The 27,996-nt window shown below is 38.7% G+C and overlaps 2 protein-coding genes and 1 long non-coding RNA gene across 7 annotated transcripts; 2 read left to right on the forward strand and 1 right to left on the reverse strand.

The window, feature by feature from the left end:
* Nucleotides 1-694: 694 nt before the first annotated feature.
* On the reverse strand, nt 695-19,429 carry LOC126848244 (STE20-like serine/threonine-protein kinase). 4 transcript variants are annotated; one of them, XM_050589023.1, is made up of 11 exons: nt 19,289-19,429; nt 13,933-14,140; nt 13,726-13,834; nt 12,775-13,639; nt 12,264-12,697; nt 11,842-11,951; nt 8,977-9,105; nt 7,451-7,546; nt 4,853-5,013; nt 4,575-4,770; nt 695-3,291 (listed from the first exon to the last, which is right to left on the reverse strand). In XM_050589023.1, the coding sequence occupies exons 1-11, from the start codon at nt 19,289-19,291 to the stop codon at nt 2,096-2,098; spliced, it is 3,507 nt and encodes a 1,168-aa protein (XP_050444980.1). In that variant the 5' UTR covers nt 19,292-19,429; the 3' UTR covers nt 695-2,095. The 4 variants fall into 4 exon arrangements, with proteins under 4 accessions (XP_050444980.1, XP_050444972.1, XP_050444964.1 ...); XM_050589015.1 differs by lacking the exon at nt 19,289-19,429 and adding an exon at nt 18,361-18,506; XM_050589007.1 differs by lacking the exon at nt 19,289-19,429 and adding an exon at nt 14,673-14,810 and having other exon boundaries at nt 12,264-12,685.
* LOC126849039 (uncharacterized) lies at nt 14,201-16,236 on the forward strand. Its single transcript, XR_007687346.1, has 2 exons — nt 14,201-14,623; nt 14,689-16,236. It is a non-coding gene; the product is annotated as an uncharacterized LOC126849039 (long non-coding RNA).
* A 1,097-nt stretch (nt 19,430-20,526) lies between the features above and the next one.
* LOC126848413 (exostosin-1) lies at nt 20,527-27,984 on the forward strand. 2 transcript variants are annotated; one of them, XM_050589317.1, is made up of 8 exons: nt 20,527-20,976; nt 22,868-23,915; nt 23,997-24,198; nt 24,294-24,413; nt 24,499-24,729; nt 24,818-25,084; nt 25,170-25,420; nt 25,496-27,984. In XM_050589317.1, the coding sequence occupies exons 2-8, from the start codon at nt 23,032-23,034 to the stop codon at nt 25,674-25,676; spliced, it is 2,136 nt and encodes a 711-aa protein (XP_050445274.1). In that variant the 5' UTR covers nt 20,527-20,976; nt 22,868-23,031; the 3' UTR covers nt 25,677-27,984. The 2 variants fall into 2 exon arrangements, with proteins under 2 accessions (XP_050445274.1, XP_050445268.1); XM_050589311.1 differs by lacking the exon at nt 20,527-20,976 and adding an exon at nt 21,522-22,448.
* Nucleotides 27,985-27,996: the final 12 nt, after the last annotated feature.

The raw sequence follows: 27,996 nt of genomic DNA on the forward strand, positions 1-27,996 counted from the left end.
GGGTTCGCGAACGCATTAAAATAGCACGCTGGCGGCCCTCAGGTCCGTTTTACACTAACGATTTTTTTTTTTGAACATCAAGCGTAAATATCGAGAAAACTAGACGAGATTTATATACGATTCGCGGCGTATATTCCAAAATTTCAAAAATTATTTTTGTCCTCCAAGATGAACATTTATATAATTCTTTCCATACATTTATTTTCTTTTGTAGTAATAAGAATTGAAATTATAAAGATACGATTGAAAAGATAAAAATACCGATTTTAAATATTTTAGGAAGAGATGTGGAGGTATAAGAGGACTCGCATAACAAAATCTTTTATTAATGTTCGAACAAAGAGGACATCACAGATGTATAATCAGCAAGAGTAATCTAATTAATAATGACATCATGAATCATAACAATAATTATATTTCCTCTTATATTTCGATTTGGATTAAGTGAATCAATCTATTAACACATCGCAATTTAAAATCGCTTTTACGATTTTGCGTATCTACTTTCTACTCATCAAAAAATCTTGTAAATTCTCATATTCAAGAGATTTTTCAGAATTATTATCGATACATTTTTGTTAAATCAAATATCGAACTTTTGAATGCCAGACAAAATAGCGATTAATAGTCGAGGTACCTCAAGTATAAGTTCTTGGTATATAATTATAGCAATTGACAAAGACAAACAAAAATCTTTTCAAATTGCTACAATTTATAGATGATACTTATTTATTCGAGAAGTATATAATACATCGATCTTATCAGCACACAATGAGAAAAGAAAACGTACTTTCTCGATGAGTAATACTCAATTTCCGTATTTCCGGCGCGCGCGACGCGTTTCTCTCCTTTATATCTAGACTACTACTCGTCTATGTGTGGAACGGACTGTGAAATTAACACTCTTGTCACAACGTGCTGGTTTGTCGCTAACAATTTTCACTGTTTTTTTTGCGGGATTTGCTATGTAATCCATCCACAAATTGTATCGCTATACACAGGGGCGTATTAAAGACAAACATCGTTCGCGATCTCGTTCCGCTCATTTGACAATAAAATGTATAATTTGCTCAAATTTGTAAATTAATAAATTTGCAAACGGGAAACAAAAAATTATGTGCATTATCTAAAAAAAAAAGAGAAAAAAAATGACTTAAAAATATGAAATCGATGTGATTTGCGAACGTGAAATATTTCTCTTCTGTCCTGTCAGATACGCTTATATTTAATTTCTGCAATATTACATGGTCTCTGTACCAAAGAAAAGAAGTAGCGCTTATAAAATCCACTCACTTAAATGTAAAGATATCCGAATAATCGGACTGTAAAATTCTCGAAAGAATCGCAATAAAAATTGTTAGCCGAAATGGCATTAAACTTCCTCTTTCAATGCCTGTTAAAGTTCAATAAACAAAAAAATTCTACGAGATTTTAAACATCATGAACTTTACAGGGGCGAAGATTGCCCGAAAAAAGGCACAATTGCCTTGATTACAGTAAACGAAACATTTTCGTTGTATCAACAAGAAATCATTACATAACGGATTTCGAAGATCCTAGTCTTAAACCCAGACGATAAATCGCTGCTTTAAATTGCAAATTGTCGGAAAAGGTGTGAAATGTGTCTTTGTAATTGAAAAACCACAGAAACAATCGTACTAGTCTAGTTTATACAGTCATAACGTTAAAATACGTCGTGGAATTCATTCTTAAACATTTTACTAACTTATAACATTATACTTCGGAATCGATTGAATTGTTTAATCGCACGGCACATTTGCTTAAAACGCAAAACGTAAACGCTATTTTCTTCTCGCTCTAATTCGTTACCGGATATATATCAGTAAAAAAAAAAAAAAAAAAAAAAAAAAAAAAAGACAAGCTTGGTGCCGGCGTTATACAATATGAAACGTAATATATCCGATATAAACGAACAAAGGGGAATGATCACGTGTAATGAAAATAAAATGATTCAACTCCACTCTGTAGGCAAGAACAAAGATAGCAGCCGTACGATTCGAAACAACTTTGTTACGCGAGAGAAAGGACGCGTAGACAGGTAAGCGTAGCAGGCCGCGAATTGTTCGCTCGAGTGTTACTTGATCGGTTTGCCCCAAGCAAACTGTATTCCCAGACGCGGAATATCGCTACCGGTAGACGATTCGTCCTCGCTGCTGGACGCCGACGTTTCCTCGGAGATCATTGCTTCCCCGCCGGCCTCCTGGGGTCTTTGTCCGCCACCGATGCTGCACTCATCCACTGCGGCCGCAGCAGCCGCCACCGCGGCAGCCACTGCGGGATTTACGGTTGGTGCCGCGGACGACGTGGAAGACGACGAAGATGACGAGGAACAGGGCGACGATTGGTCTTTCCTAGGACGTCGTCGCGAGACCGGCGTCGAGCTGAATGTCGGCGTCCACGCGGCTTCATCCACTGCCGCGGTACGCGCTGAATCGCACGTAGTTGAAACACTCTTCGATCTCGCTCTGGTATCCATGGCGGGTGTTCTGTTCGACAATCTGAGCGACCCTTGCCTAGAAACTGTCGTTGCGCCCTCCGCGGGTCTACTTACTTTCGTGTTGAGTGAGTCGGACGATAACTCTTTCGATAGATCGTCGATTTCCAACGTCCAAGAGACGGAGGCGCCTTTTTCGACCATGAATTTCATCATTGATGACGAGTGAGCGCCGTTTTTTTCGGCCGAAAAACTGTGTTCCATCTGTTCTGCGCCCGTAGACCGGGTTAACCGCGGATTCAACTGATTTGCAAGAACGCTCACCCAATCGTTCTTGTTTCGCAGCTTCCATTGTAATTCTTCGTTACGCTGCGACAGCCGTTTATTATGTTTCGAGACTTGATGAATCGATTCGTGAAGCATCTCGTTTTCATGCGAGACTTGCCGCTCGAAGGACTCCTTTCGTTGAAGCTGGGCTTTTAGATCTTCGCATCTCGCTTCTGCCATATCGAGCCGTATCTGTAACGCATCCTTCTCTTCGACATCGCGTCTGTAACTGTCAAGTTCCGATCGAAGGGCCGCATTCTCCTGACTTTTCAGCTCCAATACGGATCTTAAAGATTCGATTTCTGCCATTAGAGCGGCGCCTTGATCGTGAACTACGGATCTTTTCATCTCCTCCTTGCGAGCCAGCTCGTTGACGTGCTCGGCGCGTAATTTCGCGATTGTTGCGCGATGTTCTCTCGTGATTTCCTCTAGTCTGACATCGTACTTGCGCCTTTCCTCTTTCAGAGTCTCGACGAGCGCGGAAATCTGTTTTGCCCTATGAGCTTCCACTGGAAAATCAGAATGCTAACTTGAATGTGTTCATTTTTAATTTTGATGCATTATAGTATTAATATATGATTGATGTATTATAATAATAATTATCGTGCTTTATGTGGAAAATTTAATTAATAACTATTAATAAATAATTATTATTTTACTATAATATATGTTTTCCACTTGCTACTGAGAGAATACTAATTTGTTACATGGATTTTTGTAAGTCACACACATCCACAATTTTTAAATAACTTTGATATGACAAATTTTTACGAAAAGTGTGCATTTCTCAAAGTTTTTCTCAAATACTGTTCCAAGCATTTCACGGATTTCCGTAGCCCTATCGTGTGATGCACTTAGCACTTCTAAAAATGCACGTAACAAAAAAAGAGAACACGTGTACATATCATTTTGCTGACCGGTACGTTGTATACTGATACATCATAAATATATTTTTCCCAACAGCACCCAATACTACAAGCGTACAGAAACAATTTAGGAACTCTTAAATTGCATTTTGTGCATTCAATATTATTTGTATGTTTTTTTTTTGTTATATTCTTCTTTTATTTCATTTTTGAAAATGATTTATTTACTTATTTTTTAAACGAATGAAAATTGTCTGCTGTTTAACATGTCTAGAATTTTCTTGTTAATAAATAAATAAATTAAATAATAATAAAAAAAATTTGCTACATTTTTTATTACAATTTTATAATTTAATATAAATATATTTTCTCGTAGTATCAGTGTTTAAAGTTGAAAAGCTAAAGTATACAAAACTAAACAGAGAGCACACATTGAATCTATAATTAGCAGGCATTGAAACGTTGAACGTTACGTGAGAACTAAATTAAGAACAAAATCCTTTTGCGCAGCGAGTATTTAAAATATATCTTATTAAAAAAAAAAAAGAGAGAGAGAAAGAAGAAAGGCAGGATTCGACAGGACTAATCGTAAAGATTCGAATTACGCGTAGGCACTGCTAAATCGTTCACTTTAATTAACAATTGTTCCACTTTATGCAGGCATGACTCGCACCGACATTAGGACGATTATGCTCGTTTACACAACGTGAATAATACAGAGAATAATATCTACTGTTGTTAAGCTAATGCTTTACGTACACCTAAATTTCTGTTTTGCGGTGCAAAACGCCGCGAAGAGTTTTTCTTTTTTTATTCGCGAATATTACGTCATCACGTGCTTTCAAAATATATATACGATCCGTGAAAGATTTTTTAATCTTTTCAAATAAACAGACAAATAAATAGATTTGTTGTATTACACTTACACTCGTCGCGAAGCTGGTCCAGATCTTTATTGTGATCTTCCCGCTCTGTTTCGAGTCTTTCCTCCATACTGACATATCTCGCGCGTAAACCGTCGATCTCCGAAAGCATGGTTGATCGTTCGTTCTTCATTTTCTCGTAATCAATCTTCAACTTCTCGAAATCCTTCTTCAATTGGGGAGTAGCGAATGCATCCAGCTGAAAGATAGTGCTCTCGTTAATTTGCGCAAATTTTTTTTTACGTCAAGTGACAAACAACAAATATATAATAAACACATACTTCGAAAGCTAAATAGTGTACGGTCACCGCAAGCGCTTGCGCGGCCCTTTCCACACGAAAATCCTCATAAGGTACGGTGGTTTGCGCGGCTTGATCCCGCGTCTCCGGTGATGTCCTCACTGTATAACTGCTGTTGTGATGAGTCTCTTTAGACTCACGATCTGTAATCAGCGTCGTCATCGGGCATCACCAAATTGATTACATCCAAAAAAAAAGGAAAAAAAAAAAAACAACACGCAAGTGTGTCGGCCAGTCTGACCCACCCACTCTGACGTCGTATCAATGAATCGGCCCACGTGCCGCCAATCTATATAAGTATCTTGATCGCACGTAATGTACATGGACTTCGCACTTCTACCCTCTATTGTTCGTGACTCCTCTGGAAGGTCAATGTATAATTGCGAGGACAAGAAATAATTTTTATGTCCGTTTGCTTAAGTTTTCGATTTATATAAGTCTTTGCACACTTCTATGAAAGAGAGTTTGATGAGAGAAAAGTCGGTGGAAAACAACTTGGAAAGTCGAAATACTCGTTCTATCTTTGTCCGGCTCGATTACCTGTCAAGACTTTGACAGGTGACACACATATACACACATGGAGAAATCGCGGCTTATTGAACGAGCGAAACAGCCGTGATTTCGCGGTAATTTACATCACATCCTGTTTTACAAGACTCGTGGAACGGACCTTTCTCCTCTCTCAAGAATCAAAGCACACAAATGTCATCCAAATTCGTCGTTGAATGAGAAGACATCGCAGGTTAAGGTCAATCGTATACGATGTATAGTTCCAATTGCGGAATTGCCAAAAGAAGACGCCTCAGCGACTACGCTCTGTGTCCGTGAATCGTGGCCAAGAAAATTCGCTTGCTATACGTCCCTCCTAGTATCTGATACCCCTTCCATAATGCTTCGCTAGGTCAGAAAAACTCAGGTATTTTGGGAACAAATCTACGTAGCACGCATGTCAGCAGATTTATTACTAACTGCGCGACGTAAACAGATTCGGACATTGGTTCAATGATTACGATATCCTTGACGAATGATTATACAATTGACGAATGCGTGGCATTTGAACGTCGGAAAGACGTTTGTCAACCGCCTTCGACAATAAAAATAATGTTCGATTCGTCCTCTATTAGATCTCAACGATAAACATTCCGCGCGCAATCTTCTGAGTATCGTCATTCGTAACAATCTGCTGGCCGAGTTCGCGCTTCGACTGAATTAGCACGAGCCACGGGCTACCTCAGAGAGCTGTATATGCCTCTCCCACCCCATATCCCCCATTCCGCTTTACCGTCTCTTCCTAAACACTCCCCTACCCTACGCAAGGTGGAATCGCCAAGAGATTAAAAGCACTAAAAGCGTAGATGAACAACGCAATTTTTTTCCCACGCAAGATCTTTCTACAAGAAACAAACCTTCCCGGAAAAAAGAATTTTCTCGCGGCAAAAAACGTTAGACCTGAAAAAATGACGTTTCTAGTTCTTATGCGTTTCAATGTGCCTAAGGAAAATCTACCTACTTATTGTAAAAAGTTGTCCAGCAAGCCAACACATGATGCAGGTAGACATGATGCCACGCAATTGGCTATCAAATAAAAAAAAATTTTGAAGTCTCGAAAATTGTTTTATTTGACACATAATCGAATTATCTATGTATGTTTCTTGTTACAAATCTCCCTTAGTTAACGAGCTAAACTGGCGTCGTCCCTCGTTACGATCTTCTCTCTAGCAAAATTCTCGCAATAATCGTATACTTCCGGCGTCCTTGGAACCGCCGCGCGTTGAATAACTCGAGTTTTCCGATTTGGGATCCGACCGCCCTTAGATGGGAGGAAATGAGCGCGTGTTCGTGCTTACTTACGGTCGTCGAGCATCGACGTGTATAAAACGTCTCTTACGTCAGAATGAATGCTGTACGTGCAAGAACGACGAATGCAATCGCAACGATTATCCCTTCAAATACAACGCGTCCTTTCAAGCTCTTTACTTCAGACAACAGAGATCGTTGAACTCGCATAAACTGCTTTCGCTATTCCCTATTATTCAGAACGAACACCGGATCTTGATAAGGATCTCTCTCCTTCTCTCTCCTTTTCTTTTTCGCGACGATAGACTGGAGTCTAGACTAGGTCAAAGTGCCGGTGAATTTTTGACAAGAAAGGAAAGCACCGAGAGAGGCGCCGGGTAAACAGGTTGTTGAGTTTTTTAGTGCCAGGGATTATTGAGTGAAAGCTGTGACTTTCTTCCAAACGACAAGAAGACTCGTACGAACCAATATGCACGCGTGTACGTACATATGTACATACAATAGGTAAGAAACAAGTGATGCATTATTGCACTGAGTAAATTAAATGTACTCAACTGTATATGCGTGTACATATGTGTGTATGTATATGTGCGGAATAATCGTGGGAAGTTTTTAGAAACTACTGTGTTAAAGTAACGCGGTTAATGGATTATTGGAAAGTACAATGTGTGAATATTAACTTGATTCTGTTGTTTGCAAAATGGCGAATGTAACGGAACAACGCCGATCTTTTATTGTATTTTAATTGGCGGGGGAATATGGTCGACGAACAGTTGTACGTACCTTTTATTGATGGAGTGGAGGATTTCTGTTTTACTGTAGCGTTAGCCGCTAATCTTCTTGTTATCGCCGGCTTTCGTGCTGACGGAGGACTCTTCTCTGTAAAGAGAATGTGTTGCGTTAACGAGAGCATGTTAAGCACTAACCGGTAGTACTTGTGAATTCGCGTACCGGCGAGCGTACGAGTACCGTACGGTGAGAACCGTTTTATCGCTTGTGTGAGATAAGAAAAGTTCAAATATAAATATACCTACATGTATATAGAGTATTCTATAGATAGTTTATAGATCGTATCTGTCAAAAAATAAGCATCTTTTTCCATTGGCAAAATTTTCAGAAATGCATCGTTTTCGAGATCTTATTTTTTAAATATGCCAATACATGTATTTATTATTTCTTAATTCTTTGTATAAAAATTTTGATAATTTTATTATAATTGAGTACTATTTTTTTTAATAACACACTTGAAGAAAATTTTAGCTGACATAAAAAAAAGTTGATAAATTCTTTCTTATTGCAATGTGCTTTACATCTCTAATATAAAATTAAATAGAATTGGTAATATTTCTGTACATGATGTTAATTTTAGATTTAATTATTAGAAAATTATCAAAATTTTTATATCAAAGAATCATTCATACAAAGGATCAAGAAATAATAAATGCACTGCGTGTCTATTTAAAAAAATAAAATATCTCGAAATATCTCTAAAAAATATTGAAAGAAATATCTTGGATGTGACATTTCCGGAAAGTTTGCTAAACATGTAATGATTGCAAATCATCGATTTATAAAGATTCAGCGCTTTGTAAAAAATAAAAAGTCTATGACATATGTATAATTTACTGAGTTCGTAATCGATTCACGCACAGTTGGATAAAAATTCAGATCATTCTAATGAATACAATTAACTTGCACGGATGGAGGGGCAAAATACCGTTAAAATTCCGACCTATGTACAAAAAAAAATAGGTCTGAGAAATTGAATCTTTGATCATGAATTATTTGCACAAATATCTTAATTTCAATGGCAAATCGCGTCAAATGGTCAAATCCTCTACGAGAATTTCTCCGTTCCATCTTTATCTTGAGGGAAAGTAGCAAAGTAAGAATATACTTTAAACTGGATTGTCCAGTTGACAGCTGTATAATGACAACCGCACACTGTTCTTTTCCATCGTCTGCTTAATAAGAAAGAGTGAAATTTTCGAAAATATTCTAATGCGCTATTCAATATGCGGCTCTATACTTTATGAATCCGCAAACCGGTAGATGCAGTCGCAGCGGTCAAGCTAGTCTTAGGGAGACGGCTCTCTCTTTTCATCGTGTCGTTCGTCATGGTAGTGGAGCTCCGGCCGGAAATACGCGACGGTGCTCTCGGTCCTCTGCGCTCTCTTTTTCTCTTTCTCTCTCTCTCTCTGTCCCTCCCTCTCCCGCTCCCAATTGATTATTAAGGCGATATTATATACGCACGGATGTAGTTATCTAATGATCTCGAATGTCAATCTGTGGCAAGTACATATATTTACCGAGTTCGACCGTCGTCACGTCGATGCAGTTCTTTTTCGCATCGAAACTGTTCACACGGACCTGATGATGATTAGCGTGGCCGTTCGAGACGAATCTTCTAGGTGGATTGGTGGACGTCGGTGATCTCTCTGAAAATAACGCGTGATATGAAATTAAATGTCTACTCTCTTCGAAAAAAAAAGACAAGATTGTACAGATTAAATGAATGTCAGAAATAAATGCGACAGATGGTCTTCGATTCAACTACAACGACGCAAGCCGGAAGAATCACCGTTACGCGATCAAATCATTCCCTTCTACCTCGTTTGAAGCTGCCTAGGCGCATCTTCACCGAGTCACGAGCGAAGTCCGTCCTTCTCGGAAGCGAAGATCTGTCCTTCGATCCTTGTTGTCCCATCTTGTCCGTGTATTGTACGTTACGTTCACCAATGTTTTCCCATTATAATCCGTAAGTAGAATCGTCCGTGTTCCCCGTTGACGAGAATACGACTGGCCTGGCGCGTACCTTCATCCCGTCGTATTTGCTCGTGAATCGAGCGTGAGAATCGCTTCAATGTATATATGATCGTCGCCGCCGTCGTGGCGACGTCGTTCCCCAAGCCGAAATATACAACGGGCATCTTCCAGATGAGTCGGTCGCGACAGTCGATCGATCGCGACGCTTTCTTTGTCTCCGATACGACACGAGCTCTTATATCACAGCCGTCCCGCTCGATTCATCATGGTATATCTCTCGCGTTATTTTGCTTTGGATATCCGACACCAATCATGATAGGGCACCATATCGCGCTTTATTGTATAACGTATCAGCACAGCCACCACAATTCCGCGCGATTTGTAAACTACGCGCAAATATTGTTCTGATTGATTATTCTGGGGCGTTGAAAGCTCTCGCGCAATCTTGCGTGGGCTCAGCAGCAGCCGCCGATTCCGACGGCGATTGCGTAAGTTTGTGCAGGGCGGATCGAGGGACCGGTAGTCGCCGTGTAGCGATACTCGTCGACCTTGGTCGCAACGCACGTGGTCGTCGTTCGGTCGAATACACCTGTCGCCGCCGACGAAGGTGGGGACGAGGCGGTTGGAAGCAAGAGGTCATCCTTTTCGTCGACCTGCGACGAAGATGCACGATGACGAAGGTGCATGGCGAGCCAATGCAAAGAAAGCACGACAAACCCCTCCGAGAAGAGGCCGGAAATAAACCGCGAATGGCGTTGACCCGCGCAGCTGTCGACGTGGTGTGTGCCGTTAATGCGGGCCTAGATACCGCATACAGGTAGACGGTAGATCGGTACGTATCTGCACAGGTAAATTACAGTGCTACGCGGTTCAGATGCAGGCAGTGAAACACCGACACGAACATTGCCCTCAAATTGCACGGCACGGCAACGTATAACGGAGATGTCAAATCCCGATGAGGCGACAGGTGGGGACGGTGAGCCGACAAATATTTAGCGATTAAAAAGCGTAAAGTATATATAAATTACTAAGAATATTAAAATACAGCAATATATTAAATATTCATAAAAGTTTGTAGAAAAAGAATTTTCGCCAGTTAAATGTCTGCGTATATAATCGGCACGTGTGCACCGTAGCAGTAAAAGGAACGAAGAGAAGGCGATGCGACGGGAAATAGGTCATACATATATCGGAGAAGAGGCAAGGTACAACTCCTCTCTCTCTCTCCTCTTGTACGCACGAACACTTGTGTTGAAGGAACGTTCGCATCCGGGGCAACTCCCGGAGGAGAAATATTGCGACACCTTCTCCTCCTCTCGACGAGAATCGAAACGAGAAGAATCAATGTCCGATTTTAAGCCGCCGCCTGGATATTCGCGCGATATTCACGGTCACTCGATGGCTTATCCACTGGCAACACATCGAGCTGTCATCGAACTATCCGCTTCTCTCACTCTTTTTCTCTCTCCCCCCCGCATATAGGTCTACGGTCTATGCTATGCGCTGCTACGCATTCTCCGTTGACCTGATTTTGCGAGAGCGAGTGAGAAGTGATAGGTGTGTGTTCCATGAGAAAAAGACCGACGAGCGTAGGCGAAGGGTTAATGCAAAGATACATGCGCGCATTTCACATATATATACATGTATATACACATGATACGATTCAACACGAGATCCGCCGAGGACTACCGACCATCGGATGGATGCGACTGCGGCGAAGCTGCGCGATGCGCGCTGCTCGACGCAGCTTCCTCCTTCGTACAATAAAAGCAAAACGACGCTGCGTTCACCAGTGGCGCCGATAAAAGGGGCAATAAAGTTCCTCTAGATCTCCTCGACGGCCTTTTACTGTCGCGGGTCGATAAGGAGACTTCGTCTTTCTCTCCGGTAGGTAAGCTATTCTTAGAGAAACGGGACAAGATCTTTCCTATTTGCGCATATCTCCTCTTTCTCGAGATAAAGTATTCATCCTTATTAAGGCTTATTATGCGTTATTGTTTTCCAAATAAATTCAAGGATTCCGATGAGATAATATCTTGCATATCTCGAGATAATGAAATCAATCCTGCGTCAATTTTGCGTTTCTTATTCATTTTGAATATTGTTTTTACATTATTTAATCTCGTTTGTATAAAGAATTTGTTACTCATCAAAAGTGTATCGGAGATCATATAAAATAGCGTTATATCTATTAAATACAGATACAGATTTTCTAACAATATGATAAGTCACACAGTGAAAAAACTATGAGATGAAAAAGAAGAAAAAGAGAGAACATAAGAGAATATCTCTCATTACTCATATTTATTCAAAAATCCACTTATCATATAGAATGATAATTACAAAAATCTTCATCCGTATGACTCTACATATTTCACTAAATACTTCTATGAATATTAATTACTTACTTGGTATGTCCTTACTCGGGCCACTGCTGAGATCGCTCATGGAACTACGAACAGAACTTCTAGCCGTTTCCTGCGTCGGTGATTTCATTTCTTGCCAACCACGCGTTCTCCTAAGATTTGTAAATATCTCCGATATAGTTTTTGATACAGTAAAGTGCGAGCCAACTTTATATTCATAAATAATGGATCTCATTAATTTTTTGATGATTATTGTTATTAATAGACATCTTACTGTTGACTATTTCTCTAATTCTTAACGACGATTTATATGTTGTTGTGCACATATTTTGACATATCATGTATGTACGCAACACATGCAACGACATGTAACGATAATAACATCATTAAAAATTAGAAAAACGGCCTATTGATAATATTATCTGCATTATTTGTTATATTGAATAACTTGGTTTAAATTTTACCGTTTATCCTTATTGTTATTATTATTTGCATCGCCGGCCTTCTTCGATGTTGGTCTCGCAGCAGGCGATAAAGTGAGATTTTGCAATACCCTCGATTTTACTTCTTTCCTAGCTGACCTTGTTCTTTGTTCATTTTTACCAGCCTCTATCTTGTTCATCACAGCATCCCAGCGTCCACCCTTCCTCGTCGATCTTTGAGAGCGTCTTGCCTCCTTTTCCGCATCATCTTTCGAAGACGACTCGATCATCGCCTTAATTTTCGAGACGACATTTCTCTTCGGCATTTTATATTTTTTTAAAGGCACCGAATCAGCCTTGCTTTGTGGTTTGGGCCTAATGTTTTCGTTATTCTCGTCTTTCTCAATCAGCATAACTTCAGCGGAGGCCGTTGTGTCGTTTATGCTACTTGTTTCATCCGACGTCTTTACGGGAATCTGCAAATGTTTTACGTATCAATGACAGTTTGAGAACATATGCATGCAAAAATTAAATTTCGCATATTTGCATGTACCTGTAAATAATCCATGATAACATTCGCTGCAACGGGCGTAGGTTGACTCCTCTGGGAAAGCTCAGTATCTCCGGTATCAGGGGTATGATCGTCATTTTCTTCCGATATTTGTTCGCCGGGTGCTTGAAGCTTATCTAAATCCGAATAAATTCCACTAGAGTCCATTTCTTCTCCAGTGAAACTAGGACATACGCGTTCACCCGGTGCGCAAAACAACGTGCCGTCGATCACTTGCGCCTTCCTGTCGCCTCGCACAATCTCTTCATGCGCATCCGCGTCACTCTCAGTGAAGAAGTCCGAGTCGGTCATCGGGTCTTGGCGGCACGGCGCGGGAAGATTAACCGGCGGCACTGCCATAGATGGTGGATCCGCGCCGCGACTGGCTGGTCTCGAGTTCTCACCGTCTCCCTGGTAGCCGGCTTCGAGACTAGTGATGCTCGTGACTGATGTTACAAAGCTTACCGGCACGGTATTATTACCACCCCTAATCGGCTCCACAGGTTTAGGGTCGAGCGGTAATTCTTCCGGCGAGGGCGTTCTTTCGCTACAGCCTTCCTCGGCGGGTTCCACATCGACTAACGGTCTCGTGGAAGCGGACGCTCGGGTCAATGCTAATTTCGAGCCGGCCGAACCAGTGAGATTCTCACAGGATGGTGTCCTGGAACATTCCAATGCCACTGTGAAATCAGTCATCTGATCCGGCGTCAGTATACCGAGACTTTCGTCGTGCTCGAAGGAGTTTTGTTTGTTAAGCATCAAATAATGCGGTGCTGCATTCGCATCATTGTAATTGCCCAGGCCCGATTCTACGAGACAGGTGTCGCCGACATCTTCGATCATGCTCAGCTGAGAATCTTCAAGTAGCCTATCACGAGAGAGAAAGAATATACAAGATAAAGCAATTGAGAAAGCTACTATATGTATATTTAAAAATTTTTGATTTATATATACCTAAATAAGCTACTTTTTTCTTCGCTGAGATGCACCAATTGTTGCACATCATTCTTGTCAATGTCCCATCCTGGTGATATCGTAAATGTCTGATCTGACGCTGAGTCGGCTGAAATACAAAATTCGTTTCGCACATGTTACTTATATCAAGTGAAAGTGTAGACATTATCATAATTATTATAAATATAAATTCGCATGCATAATTACTTTTGATGTTAGGTGTCGATGTGAATCCCGGGAACTTCTCCCGCGGAGTAGGAGATTCGTCCTCGGTGTTAACGAACTGAAAGCATCCCGAGAAGATAGTGGACCGGCGACTTCCCGACAAGAGCCTCGATGCCTCGAGTACTCTCGATTTCGGAAAGAACGACGGTCGAGTTGCCCGTGGAACAGGTATTCGGCTCTCCCCTACGTTCTGCAAATAAAAGAGCGCGGGTATGAGTGCAATTTCTTCTCAAATCACGCAAAGATCGTCCTGATAGTAGGAATGATAGAAAATGAGTGTTTCTTATTAATTAATAAAATTAATCACTGCTCAATTACATAAATAGTTTGCGCGTAGTTCAGTAATTATGTTTTTTTGTTTTTATTCAAGGTCAGTTGATAAATTCAATCCGACGAGCACGATAGTCCGTTGCCCTTGGCCCTCCTCCAAATAATAGCTCCACCCCTCGAAAGATGAATCAGAAACGTCACAGTCGCTTAATTTAATTTTAGTTCGTGACTCTCTACGTGTTTCTTTCTCTTCCTCTTTCGCGAGTGCCCCTTCTTTGTCCTCTTAAATACAAACGGGCGCCAGTCGCGATTTCGTACGGTTCTTCATCACGTAACGAGCATACGTAACACGCTCGACGAGGAATACAATTACGACTATTTGCTAAACTTGTCCTTACAGAAGGTCTGTACGTGCAATATATATTTTAATATAGACTTTACAAATAACTTGCTTTAATTGTTTTCCAGTGATTTTTCCAATGATGCGTATTTGTCATCGAAACGAGAGAGAATTATATTAGCTTGTCTGTGGACAATAACAGGCATATCATCATCGATGCTCTCCTCGATGCGAGAAACGGGACACCTACGTAACCGACGATACAACGTGTTGAACGTGAACATTAGTGCTGAGAACTAGGTTACTGCGAACCGCTACGCGCGGTTGGACTCTCTCGTATCCCGACTGCAAATTACCGATCCTTGGATGGCTCCTTTCTTCTATTACCCAGATGAAAAACCACGCATATATTAAAATTTCGTTCGAAATAATCGCGGCATCTGCGAAATATATGATATGCAGCGACAACAATTTTATTTATCGTAGCGTAGAATTTAATCTCTCCTTAATTTATCTGCGGACGTGATATACATCTTTTTTATGTCGCTTTAAAAAATTATATATTAAAAGAAACATTATGCGGGATCATGCAGAACTTGTTTTTATCCGCGAACGTGCGGTATTGATGTTTTTTTTTCTCTGTTGCTGGTGTGTCTCGTTAAAAACCAACAGAAGCCACGCGAAACGATAATGTAATGGGTCAGCAATCATCACGGTCACATCGGCACGCCTGTCTGTGTGCCTTTCACACAACCATTCGCGTTATTGAAATTTACATATTCTTCGCGTAAACATGTGTCTTTAACGCCCAGGTACCTAAGTAACGGATACACTAGAAGATGTCACAAAGACGCTGTCGTAGCAATAAAATGTCAAGGTAAAAAAAAAAAAAATAAAAAAATGGCAAATCAGCGAGTCGAATCGTACACGAGAATTAAGAAATGACGAATAAATTTTGCATGTCGAGCGAGCGAGACCGGCTATCGCGACGACGGCTATCGAGACCATCGGTTTTATCCTCAAGAGCCTTAATTCCCGCCAATTTGTGCCGACACGCGTCCGACAGTCATGCTTTGTTACTTTTCCAAGACGTGGAAACCGCTCGTGCGCTTTAACTGCATCCGAGGCGCTTCTCTCTCTTGGATGAATTATATATAAAGACAATTTTAACAACCTTCTCGCACGAGTCTCATTCAAGAGCGTTGAATCTCTGGGTGTTCTCAAGAGTGTCGGCGATATCTCTTCTCCTTTCTCGCCTAAGGGCGATCAGAGGTAGAGACAGAATAATGATAATTTATGGTTTTCATCGGTATATACCGGTTTCAACTTCAGGTATATAAAGATCACTGGGACGGTATATTATAATGCGGAATTTTTTCCCATACGTCCCGCAAATTTTACTCGATTCATACATTATGCAATTAAGTTAATGCGCGTGACAACACACGATGACTTGTGTAACGGGCTATTGACGATGTAGCTGCTCGCGCGGCGCGATTGATTATAATCTCAATAAAAAATACATTCCATGGCACGCGTTCGCGATCGACCGCTGACTTTCCGACACACTGATGTCTACGATAAGATTAAAGTCATCACGAATAGTATCTCCAACGCATCTTTTGTTATTTGTGTGTGCCTATTATATAAAGACAATAAACTTAAAGTTATATTTATTTTCGAGAGAGAGAGAGAGAGAGAGAGAGAGAAATTATGCATCCACACATGCTACTTCTAATTAACATTGATATTAATAACGTCACTTATCTACTTTCATTGCATCAGAGACATTAAGTTAAACCGTTATCAATGTGTCAATAGTTTGCCGAAGGATATAAACATTACAGCGCGTTACCAGTTATATGATTCAATCCAAGTAAAACATGGCAAAATTTATATATACCGCGTCGAGTTTCACTTTGAACTGCACGGAAATATCAAAGTGTATAACCTTCGTAGATAAGCTATCGTAAACATTGTTGTTAACATTCCTCGAATGCCTGTTTTTCACGAGTCTGCGATCGATAAGCATCTATAGATTGAAGTTACCGATTTGGACTCTGCAGATGTACTCGCAAACATATTCGTTAACACGTTATAATTAATTTCAATAGACCCCATTGTCACAATCTTCCTTAACGAGTCGTATAAATTGTCATACGTAGAATGTGTGAGCGATGGTTCACTTTTTCACTTGAGATCAGCGTGTTTTCGACGAGTAAAAAATTCATAGTCAAGTTGCGTGCAAAATAAAAATTAAGAAAACAAGAAAACAAACATACCCCGTGTCATGAGCATTTCTCACACGACGCCGACTGACTCGCAAACTTTCCACACACAATGTCGCAGTTTCCCCGACGGAAAAAATAGGAGAAAATAAAGAGACAAAGAGAGAGAGGATTCTCGCAACGTAAGCTCGTAAAGCACAGAGGATCGATAACGACTAACGATAGGCGGGTCGCGATCGTGTTGCGGCCAACGCGGCGTGTACGACAATAAAACATTCCGGATCCGCTTCGCGATCCCTGGCTACACCTGCTTGTGTTCCTCTACTACCACCACTGTCGCCGCCGCCGCCGCCGCCGCCGCCACCACCACCACCGCCACCGCCAGGCCCGTAACCGCGGCCTCATCGTGAACGATCGTCCGTCCTGTCCATCGCGTTGAGCGCGAGCGAGCGAACATAAGCACTGGCAACTGGCGTGTCGGCGATGACGATGACGACGATTACTCTATTCCGTCTCGGAACACGCGGCCTCTCTGCATTCACCAAGCCGTAAATCCGTTGGGTACGCGATGAGCGTATACAACTGAGTAAATGTCTGAAACTCGATATTTTGTATTGCAAACGCGTTCTGTGTAGCTCTTGATTTCTCGGATTATCTATATTATATTCTTTTTCAAAATTTATTAAAAAATAAAGTGACGTAAAATTGAAGCTGAACAGTAGCCTACGTGGCTACTGTTTTGCTTCAGATTTATTGAACTCAAAGATTAAGTTTTGTTAATGTTATGCATTATATGTATTATATGTATTCGATGTACGATTGGAAAATTGTTAGTACCGTGCATATTCGCGCGTGTAGAAAATGGAACACTGGGAAATTCGCCAATGTCCAGATTATCTATCCGCGTCTGCGCCGTCGAAGTGTGGAGCGTGTTGCTCTTAAATTATGTAAAAGTAGCATCATACTTTGCTCGCGTGCATGCGACCCAACTGTGGATCATTTCGTAATATCATCGTTTGCTGTTTCCTTTCCTTCCCAAAGCTATATAGGAACATCAGATTATACAATATATATGATGGATCGGCAATATTAATACGCGCCACAGATTAATCGCGTCGAAATCAAATGATCGCCCTCCGTATAAATGATGTAGCCTTAGAGAAGCCTAATCGTACGAGAATTAATTTAAAAAAAATTACAGAATAAATCGTCGTTTTTTCAACAGCTGTCTAAAATTTAGCAGAACAAAAGAATATAAATACAAGTAAAAGATCACAAATAAATATTTTCATTTATATAATTCTTATTATTAATTTCCCTTCTCTCTCTTTCTCTCTCGTGTAGATGCTTGCCTTTTCTCTTCTACTATTCGCGCTAACACGAGTTACGAAATATCCTATTGCTAACACTTACGGTTATTTGCTCGACATTCCGCCGGTTATTGACTTTACTCATTATTGACAGTCAAACCGAACAACGTATTTCAACTCGACGCGTAACGTCGTCACCGACGCGCGAATCGATGTACGCGTATCTCGGTTATCTCCCTTCTCGTTCCTGAATGAACCTTACCTTAGCCATATCGTGGGTGGGACCGCGGTGATTCGGCACTCGACGCTTCTCCCTCGCGGTTCCCGGACGCGTGTTCCTCGTTCGTGAATAAGGGCGTCCCGCCGAGTCGCATGTCCCCCCCTCGTCGTCGTCCTCGTGTCTCGTCTACTTCCGTCCCGGACGCGAATACGCAATAAACCCGATTTTCTCGAGCGAGACTCCGCGAATCTCCGTCCTCCGAACTATCGCGAATGACGCGACGTCTCGCACACGCGACGACGCTCTCGACGTCGGCGTCGTCGACGACAATGTTATTGATCGACGCCGCGCGGAGGCGTCGCTGTCCGTCGCTGTATCGCGGCGGTCGAACGGGAGACGGGAGGAAGAGCAGAAGGGGGAGGGAGGGGGGAGGCGAGGGGACGTTTGGCGATGGAAGGTGGAATCACCATCGAAATACTCTCGCCAATGTTCGGGACAGTGAGAGGGGGAAGGGAAAATCGTACCCTCGAATTGAGACGCGCTATTGTATATACGCCGCGAGATTATTACGCACAGAATATATCGCTTCGCGATGACTTTCAGGATCCCCCCTCGGATATTCTCCCTGACACTCTCCCCGGTTGGTTTCTGTATCAAAATACAGAGTGATGAACGAAAACATCAGATCTTGACGTCAACGGTAGTTCTCAATGTCAACATGCGCGAAAAAGAAATACTAAGAATTAATATTTGTGATAAACGGAGGAATCTCTCGATCCACAAGCGATCTTTGAAATGTAATATTATATGGACGTAAAGACGAAGTAATCGGTATCGCAAACATATTACAAAGAGGGGAGAATGTTCTTTCGAACTTCCCGTTTTTCGCAGTTTCGAAATCGCGCTCGTTACTCCAGTTAGAACGGTCACGCAAGTACAACATTACACAAGAGAAATATTTCTGACTCACCATTATGACATCAACTATAGTAGACTATAAGTCTCTGTATTATATGTATTTCAACCCCTGTAGCGCGCGTACTGTATATAATCGTCGTGTATTACGATTAAAATTACTTGCGAAGGATGCTGAAGGACACATTAATCGATATATCGACATATTCGCATCATCCGCTCGATTTTACGCGATCAGCGGCAGGAATAAGAATTAACTTGTTCGACGACGCAACTGTTGGTAATGCCAATCTCCTTTTTATCGGTCAAATTTCATGAATATCTAGATGATACATGAAATTTCGCTGCAATTCCGTTCAGATATACTTTTTTCCAAAAATTTAAACGTTTAATGTACATAAATTTAATGGATAATACAAAAAATACATTGATTAATGTGTCCTCAGTCAAATTGTGCTAATAATCTCGTGACCATTCCAAAATTTTCCTCGAAATATATATGTATGTACATCATAATGAATATATATGATTTCGCGAAAAAACATATAGGCCATACATATACATGATCTCATATATATGTATCTTTTGACTCTCAATGTCGTGACTAAGCATTTATATATTATTTTTTTAGATCCGTAATTTAATCTAATTGTTGTTGATGTATTAGTAGTTATATTATAGTAGTAGTATTATAAAATTGATATCTTATAATCATCCTTCTCATTAAAGAAATATAGATGCATTCAAATTCGCGGAATCGCGCGATTGCGTACTTCACCTCTGACCAACTTTTTGTAAGATTGCACGATAAATAACCGCGTAATTGACAGTTACATGCTTCTTTTATTAATATCCTAACTGCGTTTCTATAACTTACAGCGATATCTTTGATTCAGCGCACGTGTTTGGGATGCATATTCTACGATCGTATTCAGGCATTAATTTTTATCACGCTAATTAAATAGCCGATAACCAATTTAATAGCGCTCTTTTTTTTTCTCTCATCGAAAGCTTACGAAGATGGTTCGAATAAGAGGATTGTGCCGATTCCGGTCGAAAGTCGAAAGATGAGCGAGCGAGAAAGCAAAGATCCGCGGTCTCTAATTGCGTAACAAAAAAAAAAGTGTCGAGTACAAATTCACCGTGATTGAAAAAAAAAGCTTACCTCGCGAATGTTAAGCAATCGCTCATATGCATACGTGTGCATACTTTTAGTGCGTATTATCAACAAGGTAAAAATTTCATAATTTTTTTTGTTTAAGACGTATTTACGCGGCTTTATATATTTATGCACGTCAAAGTGTGATCCAGTGCGACGCGATCGGCATTAGGAAGATGACGGAAGCGAACGGCGCGTTTTTCCAAACGAATGTCTGTGTTTTTTCATAAGATACAAAGCGAATAAGATACTTAATAAATTAATTTTTAACTTCTTTTAATTTTAATTAATTAATTTGTAATTTTTTTTTCTGTACTTTTATTCCGTTTAAAATACTTTTCTTCGCTCGTAATTTGGAGACTCGTAATTAAGGGCACAGTTATAGTGTATAAAGGGTCCACCGGTTCGATCAAGTAGTTAGCCCTTTAAATTGACATACAGCTGATGTTTTCTCGTTGCAATTTGCGTTGATTTTTACGAAAGGAAGAGCTGGAAGCTTTTCCAGCAACGAGAACTGAAAGACTTTGCAACTTATCCGACTTATTAGGAAGATAATTTCTTGAATAGATCGCCTCTTATTTTATGTAAGTATCCGGAAGTTATTCAATTATTTGGCACGCATCGATCGTCGATATGAGAAATTATTTCGCTTTTCTTATCGTTCGCGATTCATTGATACGTGTATGTGTGCTAAGAGAAATATAGTTATTAAATTGCAAATCGCTTACATCCGCTTCTGCGATGTCAAGTAACGAACTACCTTGTGCGTCATTGTACAAGACTGACACGATGGCACAAAGCGATATTTATAACAATAATATCTTTCTCTATAGAGTGTTCTATATAAAGCATAGATCGATAATATTGTATTCCTTATTAAAAAATTCATATCTTTTTCTTTTGACAAAAGTTGCGGAAATGCAACGTTTTTGAAATATTTCATTTTTTGACTTTTGTTAATATAGTGCATTAGCTGCTTCATGATCCTTCTTACTGTAAATGATTCTTCGCGTAAAAATTTTTGTAATTCTGTCTACAATTATGCTTTATTTACGTTATGATATATTTATTATGTTATGATAGTATCAATCTGTACCATATCTATATGAAAAGCTCTCTATATACATAAACAATACATTCGATATTTTAAACAGATTATGAGTACGATATAATATGCGTTAGACATATCACATTTTATATATACGTTCGCGCAATATTTGAGCGAATTTCAACCAAGTTTGAAAATAATATTCTTAAATCTCCATTCTTCTTCTAAACTCATTTATGCAACTTGAGAAAACGATTTCGTTCGTAAGAAAATATTTGTCAAACTCCCGCGCACGTCGCGCCGCCGTTTCGCCTGTCGCTCTCACGAGGCAACGAACGTCAGCGAACGTCAAGTACGTGAATCGGACAGTATAGAGTATAGACGATTTGCCAGTCTAATCGTTTCAACGTCATTGCACGTAATTCGCGTTGCTTTTTAAACCAATTATATCCGATGCACCGCGGTGTGCAATGATCTTGCATCAGCCGCAGGCATTCGCCGATCAATGTCACGCGCGTCGATCCGTCACCGGCCGAAAATGCGAATGGGCGTAAAATCGCCGCCGGCAGACCCGACGACGTCGTACGCCGCGCTTCCCAACTAACCTACAACCTTAACGATGCGTCGATATGGGGGTGTGCTCGTAGATATCGTCTATCGCTCGTAGAGAGATTGTGATGAGTCGCGACGCCCGTGCGTGTCGCTCGACAGCGACGTGGATCGAATCGGACGCGATCGCTGATCGCGCGAGTTCCGGATCGTGCTGCTTATAGGTTATCTCCAGATCTCCGCAGCAGTTAACAATACGATACTGTCACGTATATACGTATTTACGCACGACGCATCTCAAGTATCGTTGAAAATACTCCGCGTAAACGGTGTTAAACGGTGTGAAATTTCTCCACTCACGGCATATCACATTTCGCACGGTCCGTCATGTGTCTTGCGAAGGTCAAGCCGTTTGAGCCCTTCCTGTCGATAGCTACTTTCTGTCTCGGTTTCAAACAGGTAAATAACTTTTCTTCAAGTCTCGCTTCGAGTCACGTTGTATTCATTTTTCATCTGTATAAAAAATCTGTATAAAAAAAGTTCGATATTATTATGCTATGATTACAGTTTATCGTTGGAACAGAACATAATGTGTGTCATATAATAAAGTATATATATATCTATCATTCTTGTTATTATAATAATAGTACGCTTACACGCAAAATGCTTTATTACTCCTCTTATGACAATGTTAAATATTTTTACATTATTCCTTTCGTTTAAATGTATATAAGGTTTTTTCTTCAAACTTAGTGGATTTAAAATTTTTTTTGATGTGATATTTTTTTTCTTATTCTTACAAATAAATATATAGATTTAATAAACAATAGGTTCAATAAATATGTGGATAATGTGTTGAAACCTTTATTTTGTTACAGCAATACAAAAGAGCAAGTGTGACTATGTTTTGGAAGAATTTTTGAATCACATAAGTAACTGTTATATATAATGTGCTTGTGACTAAATATAGATCTTTTACATTGGTAAAATAATGCTTAAAATCATCATATATCTTTGTATAACCTGACTATAAATTTTGAAAATGCAAGCCAAGAAACGCTATCTATTATTGTTTGTCACATGCGCGTTTCTTGGTTACTGTTATTTTGGCGGATATCGTTTGAAAAGCGAAAAATGGACAGGCAGATCTCAGTTGCCTTACGAGCGATTGCCTTCATATTTAAGTCTAAATGAAGAATTCTATGACAAAGATTTAAAGACATCCAGTGGGACTTTAGCTATGTCCCAACGTGCAAGACATTGTCGCATGGAAACTTGCTTTGATTTTACCAGATGCAAGCAAGGTTTCACCGTATATGTGTATCCAGTTGAAGAAGCGATAAGTCCATTATACCAAAAAATATTAAATGTTATCACAGAATCGAGATATTATACGTCAGACCCAGCACGGGCATGTATATTTGTCTTAGCTCTCGATACATTAGATAGAGATCCCTTATCTACTGAATTTGTACACAATCTTCCTTCTAAATTGTTACATCTGCCATATTGGAATAATGGAAGGAATCATCTGATATTTAACTTATACTCTGGTACATGGCCTGATTATGCAGAGGAATCGCTGACTTTTGATGTGGGTTATGCAATGCTTGCTAAAGCTAGCATGTCCATCTTTAGACATAGGCCAGACTTTGATGTGTCGATACCTCTGTTTGGCAAACAACATCCAGAACGTGGTGGTGAATCTGGCCAAGCGTTAGAAAATAATTTTCCTAATAATAAGAAATATGTGGCAGCTTTTAAGGGGAAACGATATGTACATGGTATTGGATCTGAAACAAGAAATGCTCTCTATCATTTACATAATGGTAAAGATTTAGTATTTGTTACTACTTGTCGTCATGGAAAAGCTTGGAGAGAATTGCAAGATGAACACTGTCAACAAGATAATCAGGAATACGATACGTAAGTAGCAATTTATAGAATCGTTTCTTGCACATTAATATTATTTGAAATCAATATGTAATTACATATGTTCCTTTATAGGTACGACTATGAGATTTTATTAATGAATGCAACATTTTGTCTGGTTCCGCGAGGACGACGATTGGGCAGTTTTCGGTTTCTAGAAGCTTTGCGGGCGGGATGTATTCCAGTTATTTTAAGCAATGGTTGGGCTCTTCCTTTTCACGAGCGTATCGATTGGACTCAGGCTGCCATATTTTCCGATGAGAGATTATTACTTCAAGTACATTGAAATTTAAAAATACATTTGAGCATATCTTAAAATACAATTTTATTTTGTTTTAAGAAAAATGTAATAAAGTTCTATATGCTTTACAGATTCCAGATATAGTACGATCCGTGTCTAATGTACAAATTCTTAAATTGCGACAGCAAACGCAATTTTTATGGGAAAGGTATTTTTCATCTATCGAAAAGATTGTGTTTACTGCGTTTGAGGTAATTGCCTGTTTTTGTTACAATTTATTAAGATTTCGTTTTTGAGAGAAGTCTTTCTGTCAGTTATAATTATCAATCAATTTAGAATATTCGCGAGCGTTTGCCATGGGAAGGCGTGCGAGAAAGAATTGTCTGGAATACCAGTCCTGGAGCTCTAGTGATTTTACCACAATTTGCTGATAGCCAGCAAGAACTTCCTTTTTCAAACAGTAACCCTGGTAATACTTTCACTGCCATAATCTATTCGCAATTGGGATCCACTGCAGTTCTCTATCGCCTGCTTCGGAGTCTCGCAAAAAGCAAGTACCTAGATAAGGTAAGTCTATTTATTCAATGTATTTTTTGTTATATCTTCTTTTGTAATATCATTTTATTATATTATAATACATCTTATTTTATTTAAGATAATACTTATGTGGAATTCGGACATTCCGGTGCCAAGAAAACCACGTTGGCAAGGTATCAAAGCGTCAATCCACATTGTCGCGGTTGACGGTATATCTCAACGTTTTTATCCTTATCCGTTAATCAAAACTAGTGCCATATTGTCACTTGATGAAGATGCTACTCTAAATACCGATGAGATTGACTTCGCTTTTACGGTTTGGCGATCGTTTCCCGATCGAATAGTAGGGTATCCAGCAAGATCTCATTATTGGGATGACTCAAAGGTATATATGTAGCCAACATTATTTTTGCTTAATTTCTATTGTTTTTTCTAATTGAATTTACTTTGATTTATTATTATGCTCAAAGCGTTCCTGGGGTTACACCAGTAAATGGACAAACGATTATAGTATTATTCTTACTGGTGCCGCTTTCTATCATCGCTACTACAATACTTTGTATACCGAATTATTGAGCTCGACTCTCCATAAGACCGTAGAGCAATCGCAGAATTGCGAGGATATACTTATGAATTTCCTAGTGAGTCACGTTACACGAAGACCGCCCATCAAAGTGACGCAGCGTAAGCTATACAAGGATACTGCGGTAGCTGGAATCAGGTGGGTGTTGCTTATCACTGTGGTTATGTATATAGTTTATCGTTATTTCTAACATACATGCCGCTTCTATTTCAGATCCCCGTGGAACGATCCGGATCATTTCATACAACGACAAACGTGCATGAATACGTTTGTCGCTGTCTTTGGGTATATGCCTCTATTGCGATCTAACATGCGACTGGATCCCGTTCTGTTCAAAGACTCTGTAAGTAATCTGCGTAAGAAGTATAGACAAATTGAATTAGTTAGCAATTAGGATTGTACATGCAATGCTCGAATTTTTGCGCGCTACTATTTTATTTTACAAACGCGCTAGATGCAACTATATATTGCAATACGATACTGGATCTGTTTCTTTTAATTTACTTATTTTTTTGTGTATTTGAAACAAAAAGTTTATATTAAGGTTTTTAAACAGAAAAAAGCGATAAAAAAGTATAGTTAAAAAAAGCAGATCTATTATCCTTGCCGTGCAAATGTACGAGAGTAAAATATATGGAGAACATTTAAGCGTTTATAATCTACGCTAGATTATCAATATCATCGGGCAGTAAATCAAAGTCCATTATCCAGCAAGGACATACAGTGATATCTTGCGATTTATTTGTGAGTACTTTTGTACAAATTGTAGAACAAATTGTAGAATTGTAACGATGCAGTTTCTAATTGACGATGTCTCGCATAACTATTATCTGTTGCGAGATAGCATTTAATTGATGTATATACAAATCGTTTTATAATTATTAATAAGAAAAAAAATTATTTAACACAAGCACTTAGACTTTTCACACTTTGATTATTGGAATAATTTAAATCGAAATAATTTAAATTGTAAAATCATTTAATCGGTTCGATAAAAACGAAGAAAAAAAAATATCAAATTTTTCTGATGTGCGTATTTTCATATATTGATTATCTTGCTAATGCTTGACGTACAAGGAGCAAAGATATTTGTTTGTATGATATTTTTAATCATGGAGATTTGCATATGTTTTTCTATCTGAATAAATGTATTTCATATAATCCTTCTTAGATTTGAAAAATGTAAGAAATCGAAAAAGTCTAGAATAGACTTTGTTAAGTGCTTTTAGTAGTGGTGAAAGTCAATATTTGTATCATGAAAAAACGCGAAGAGAGAAGCAAGATTCGTTTATATTTAAAACAATTGTAAAGATATTAGGGTTTAATGAGATATTATACATATATATCGATATATCAATTTTTCTTCATATCAAGTAATTTTGATGTTGTATGATTTATAACGTCGCTTTACTAATCCCTTTCTTTCTTCTCTCTTTTAGAGAGGAGTTTTTATACTTCATATATGTGAACTTAATTATAAGCACTTTGTATCCAACAAAGAGATTATGTCAATTTATTCAATTTATGCACAATATTTAGCACATATTGTCGCATATGTTGTATTGTTTATTTTGTGATCGCATTTTACTGATTGCACTGATTTATGAGTGCATATAAAATTTCACAATTTAGCATATCTATTCGAAATACTGCCGAGTTCTCAGGAACACGTTTGAAAAAAAAAAAGAAAAATTTCTCTGTCAAGGCGTCACAACAATATCTAGTCGTTTACACCGATATACGCTGTTACGATGGGAGAAATAATATGTAATCCCTCACAGAGGAAATATAATATGGCATCTATATTTGTCTTATCCGTTTTGAAGACGGAAGCTATCTGTATGTGATATGTTTTTAATTATTGTGTGCTTTATAATCGAGAAGAATATTGAAAAAAGGTTTATATAATTTTTATAAGAATATAAGAATATAATTGTAAGATTCTTATAAGAATTATAATTATAATTACAAAAATTTTAATTATTTTTATAATTGTAAGAGAATTATACTATTATACTATATTTATATGATTATATATATATGTATGCTTGTGTGTGTGTGTGTATATATATACACATACATACATATATGTAATTATTATAATTATTATATAATTATATAATTCTTATTTTATATATTTTATAATATATTTTTGCAATTTTTTATGGAGCATCTGCATTGCAATCAATAGCGATCGCAAATTAATTAAAATTTATATTATATTTTTATTTATAATATTATAATCATTGTTCTTTATAATTCCAAAAATTGGTTTATTTTATATATTTATATATTATCCATCATATTTGATTTCTATCAATTGATAAATGTTTGTAAATTAGTATCTAGATGTATATAGAAATCTTGACATATAATAATCTATCGTTTGATTCCTTGACGAACAATCCTATACAAATATATTTTAAATCATCATTGGACTGGTCATTGAAGATGAGCATAATCTTTGTACAAAAAGAAATATTCTATGCAATGATCGCGGATATTTTGATCCTATTTGATATGAGGCAATGATTCTCCGATCTGTTAAACATTTTCCATATAATCGTACTGCGCAAAAAAATAACGTAATATATAATAAGAGATAGTATTAGTCATTTTATATGGAAAAGAAATAAACTGTTTTGTATAAAAAAAAGATGTATTTGAAGATAATAATTATTATAACCAATTAATTTTTTTTAGTATTACATATA

The sequence above is a fragment of the Cataglyphis hispanica genome, chromosome 1 (assembly GCF_021464435.1).
Source record: "Cataglyphis hispanica isolate Lineage 1 chromosome 1, ULB_Chis1_1.0, whole genome shotgun sequence".
Lineage (NCBI taxonomy): Eukaryota > Metazoa > Arthropoda > Insecta > Hymenoptera > Formicidae > Cataglyphis > Cataglyphis hispanica.

Bases quoted from the DNA above. Each gene is read 5' to 3' on its own strand.
- LOC126848413 (XM_050589317.1), top strand. From the start codon at position 23,032: ATGCAAGCCAAGAAACGCTATCTATTATTGTTTGTCACATGCGCGTTT. The intron at 24,730-24,817 runs GTAAGTCTATTT...ATTTTATTTAAG, and splicing joins AAAGCAAGTACCTAGATAAG to ATAATACTTATGTGGAATTC. The intron at 25,421-25,495 runs GTGGGTGTTGCT...CTTCTATTTCAG, and splicing joins ACTGCGGTAGCTGGAATCAG to ATCCCCGTGGAACGATCCGG.
- LOC126848244 (XM_050588998.1), bottom strand. From the start codon at position 14,717: ATGACAAATACGCATCATTGGAAAAATCACTGGAAAACAATTAAA. The intron at 5,014-7,450 runs GTACGTACAACT...CGCTGATTACAG, and splicing joins CTCCACTCCATCAATAAAAG to ATCGTGAGTCTAAAGAGACT. The intron at 4,771-4,852 runs GTATGTGTTTAT...ACTATCTTTCAG, and splicing joins TACACTATTTAGCTTTCGAA to CTGGATGCATTCGCTACTCC.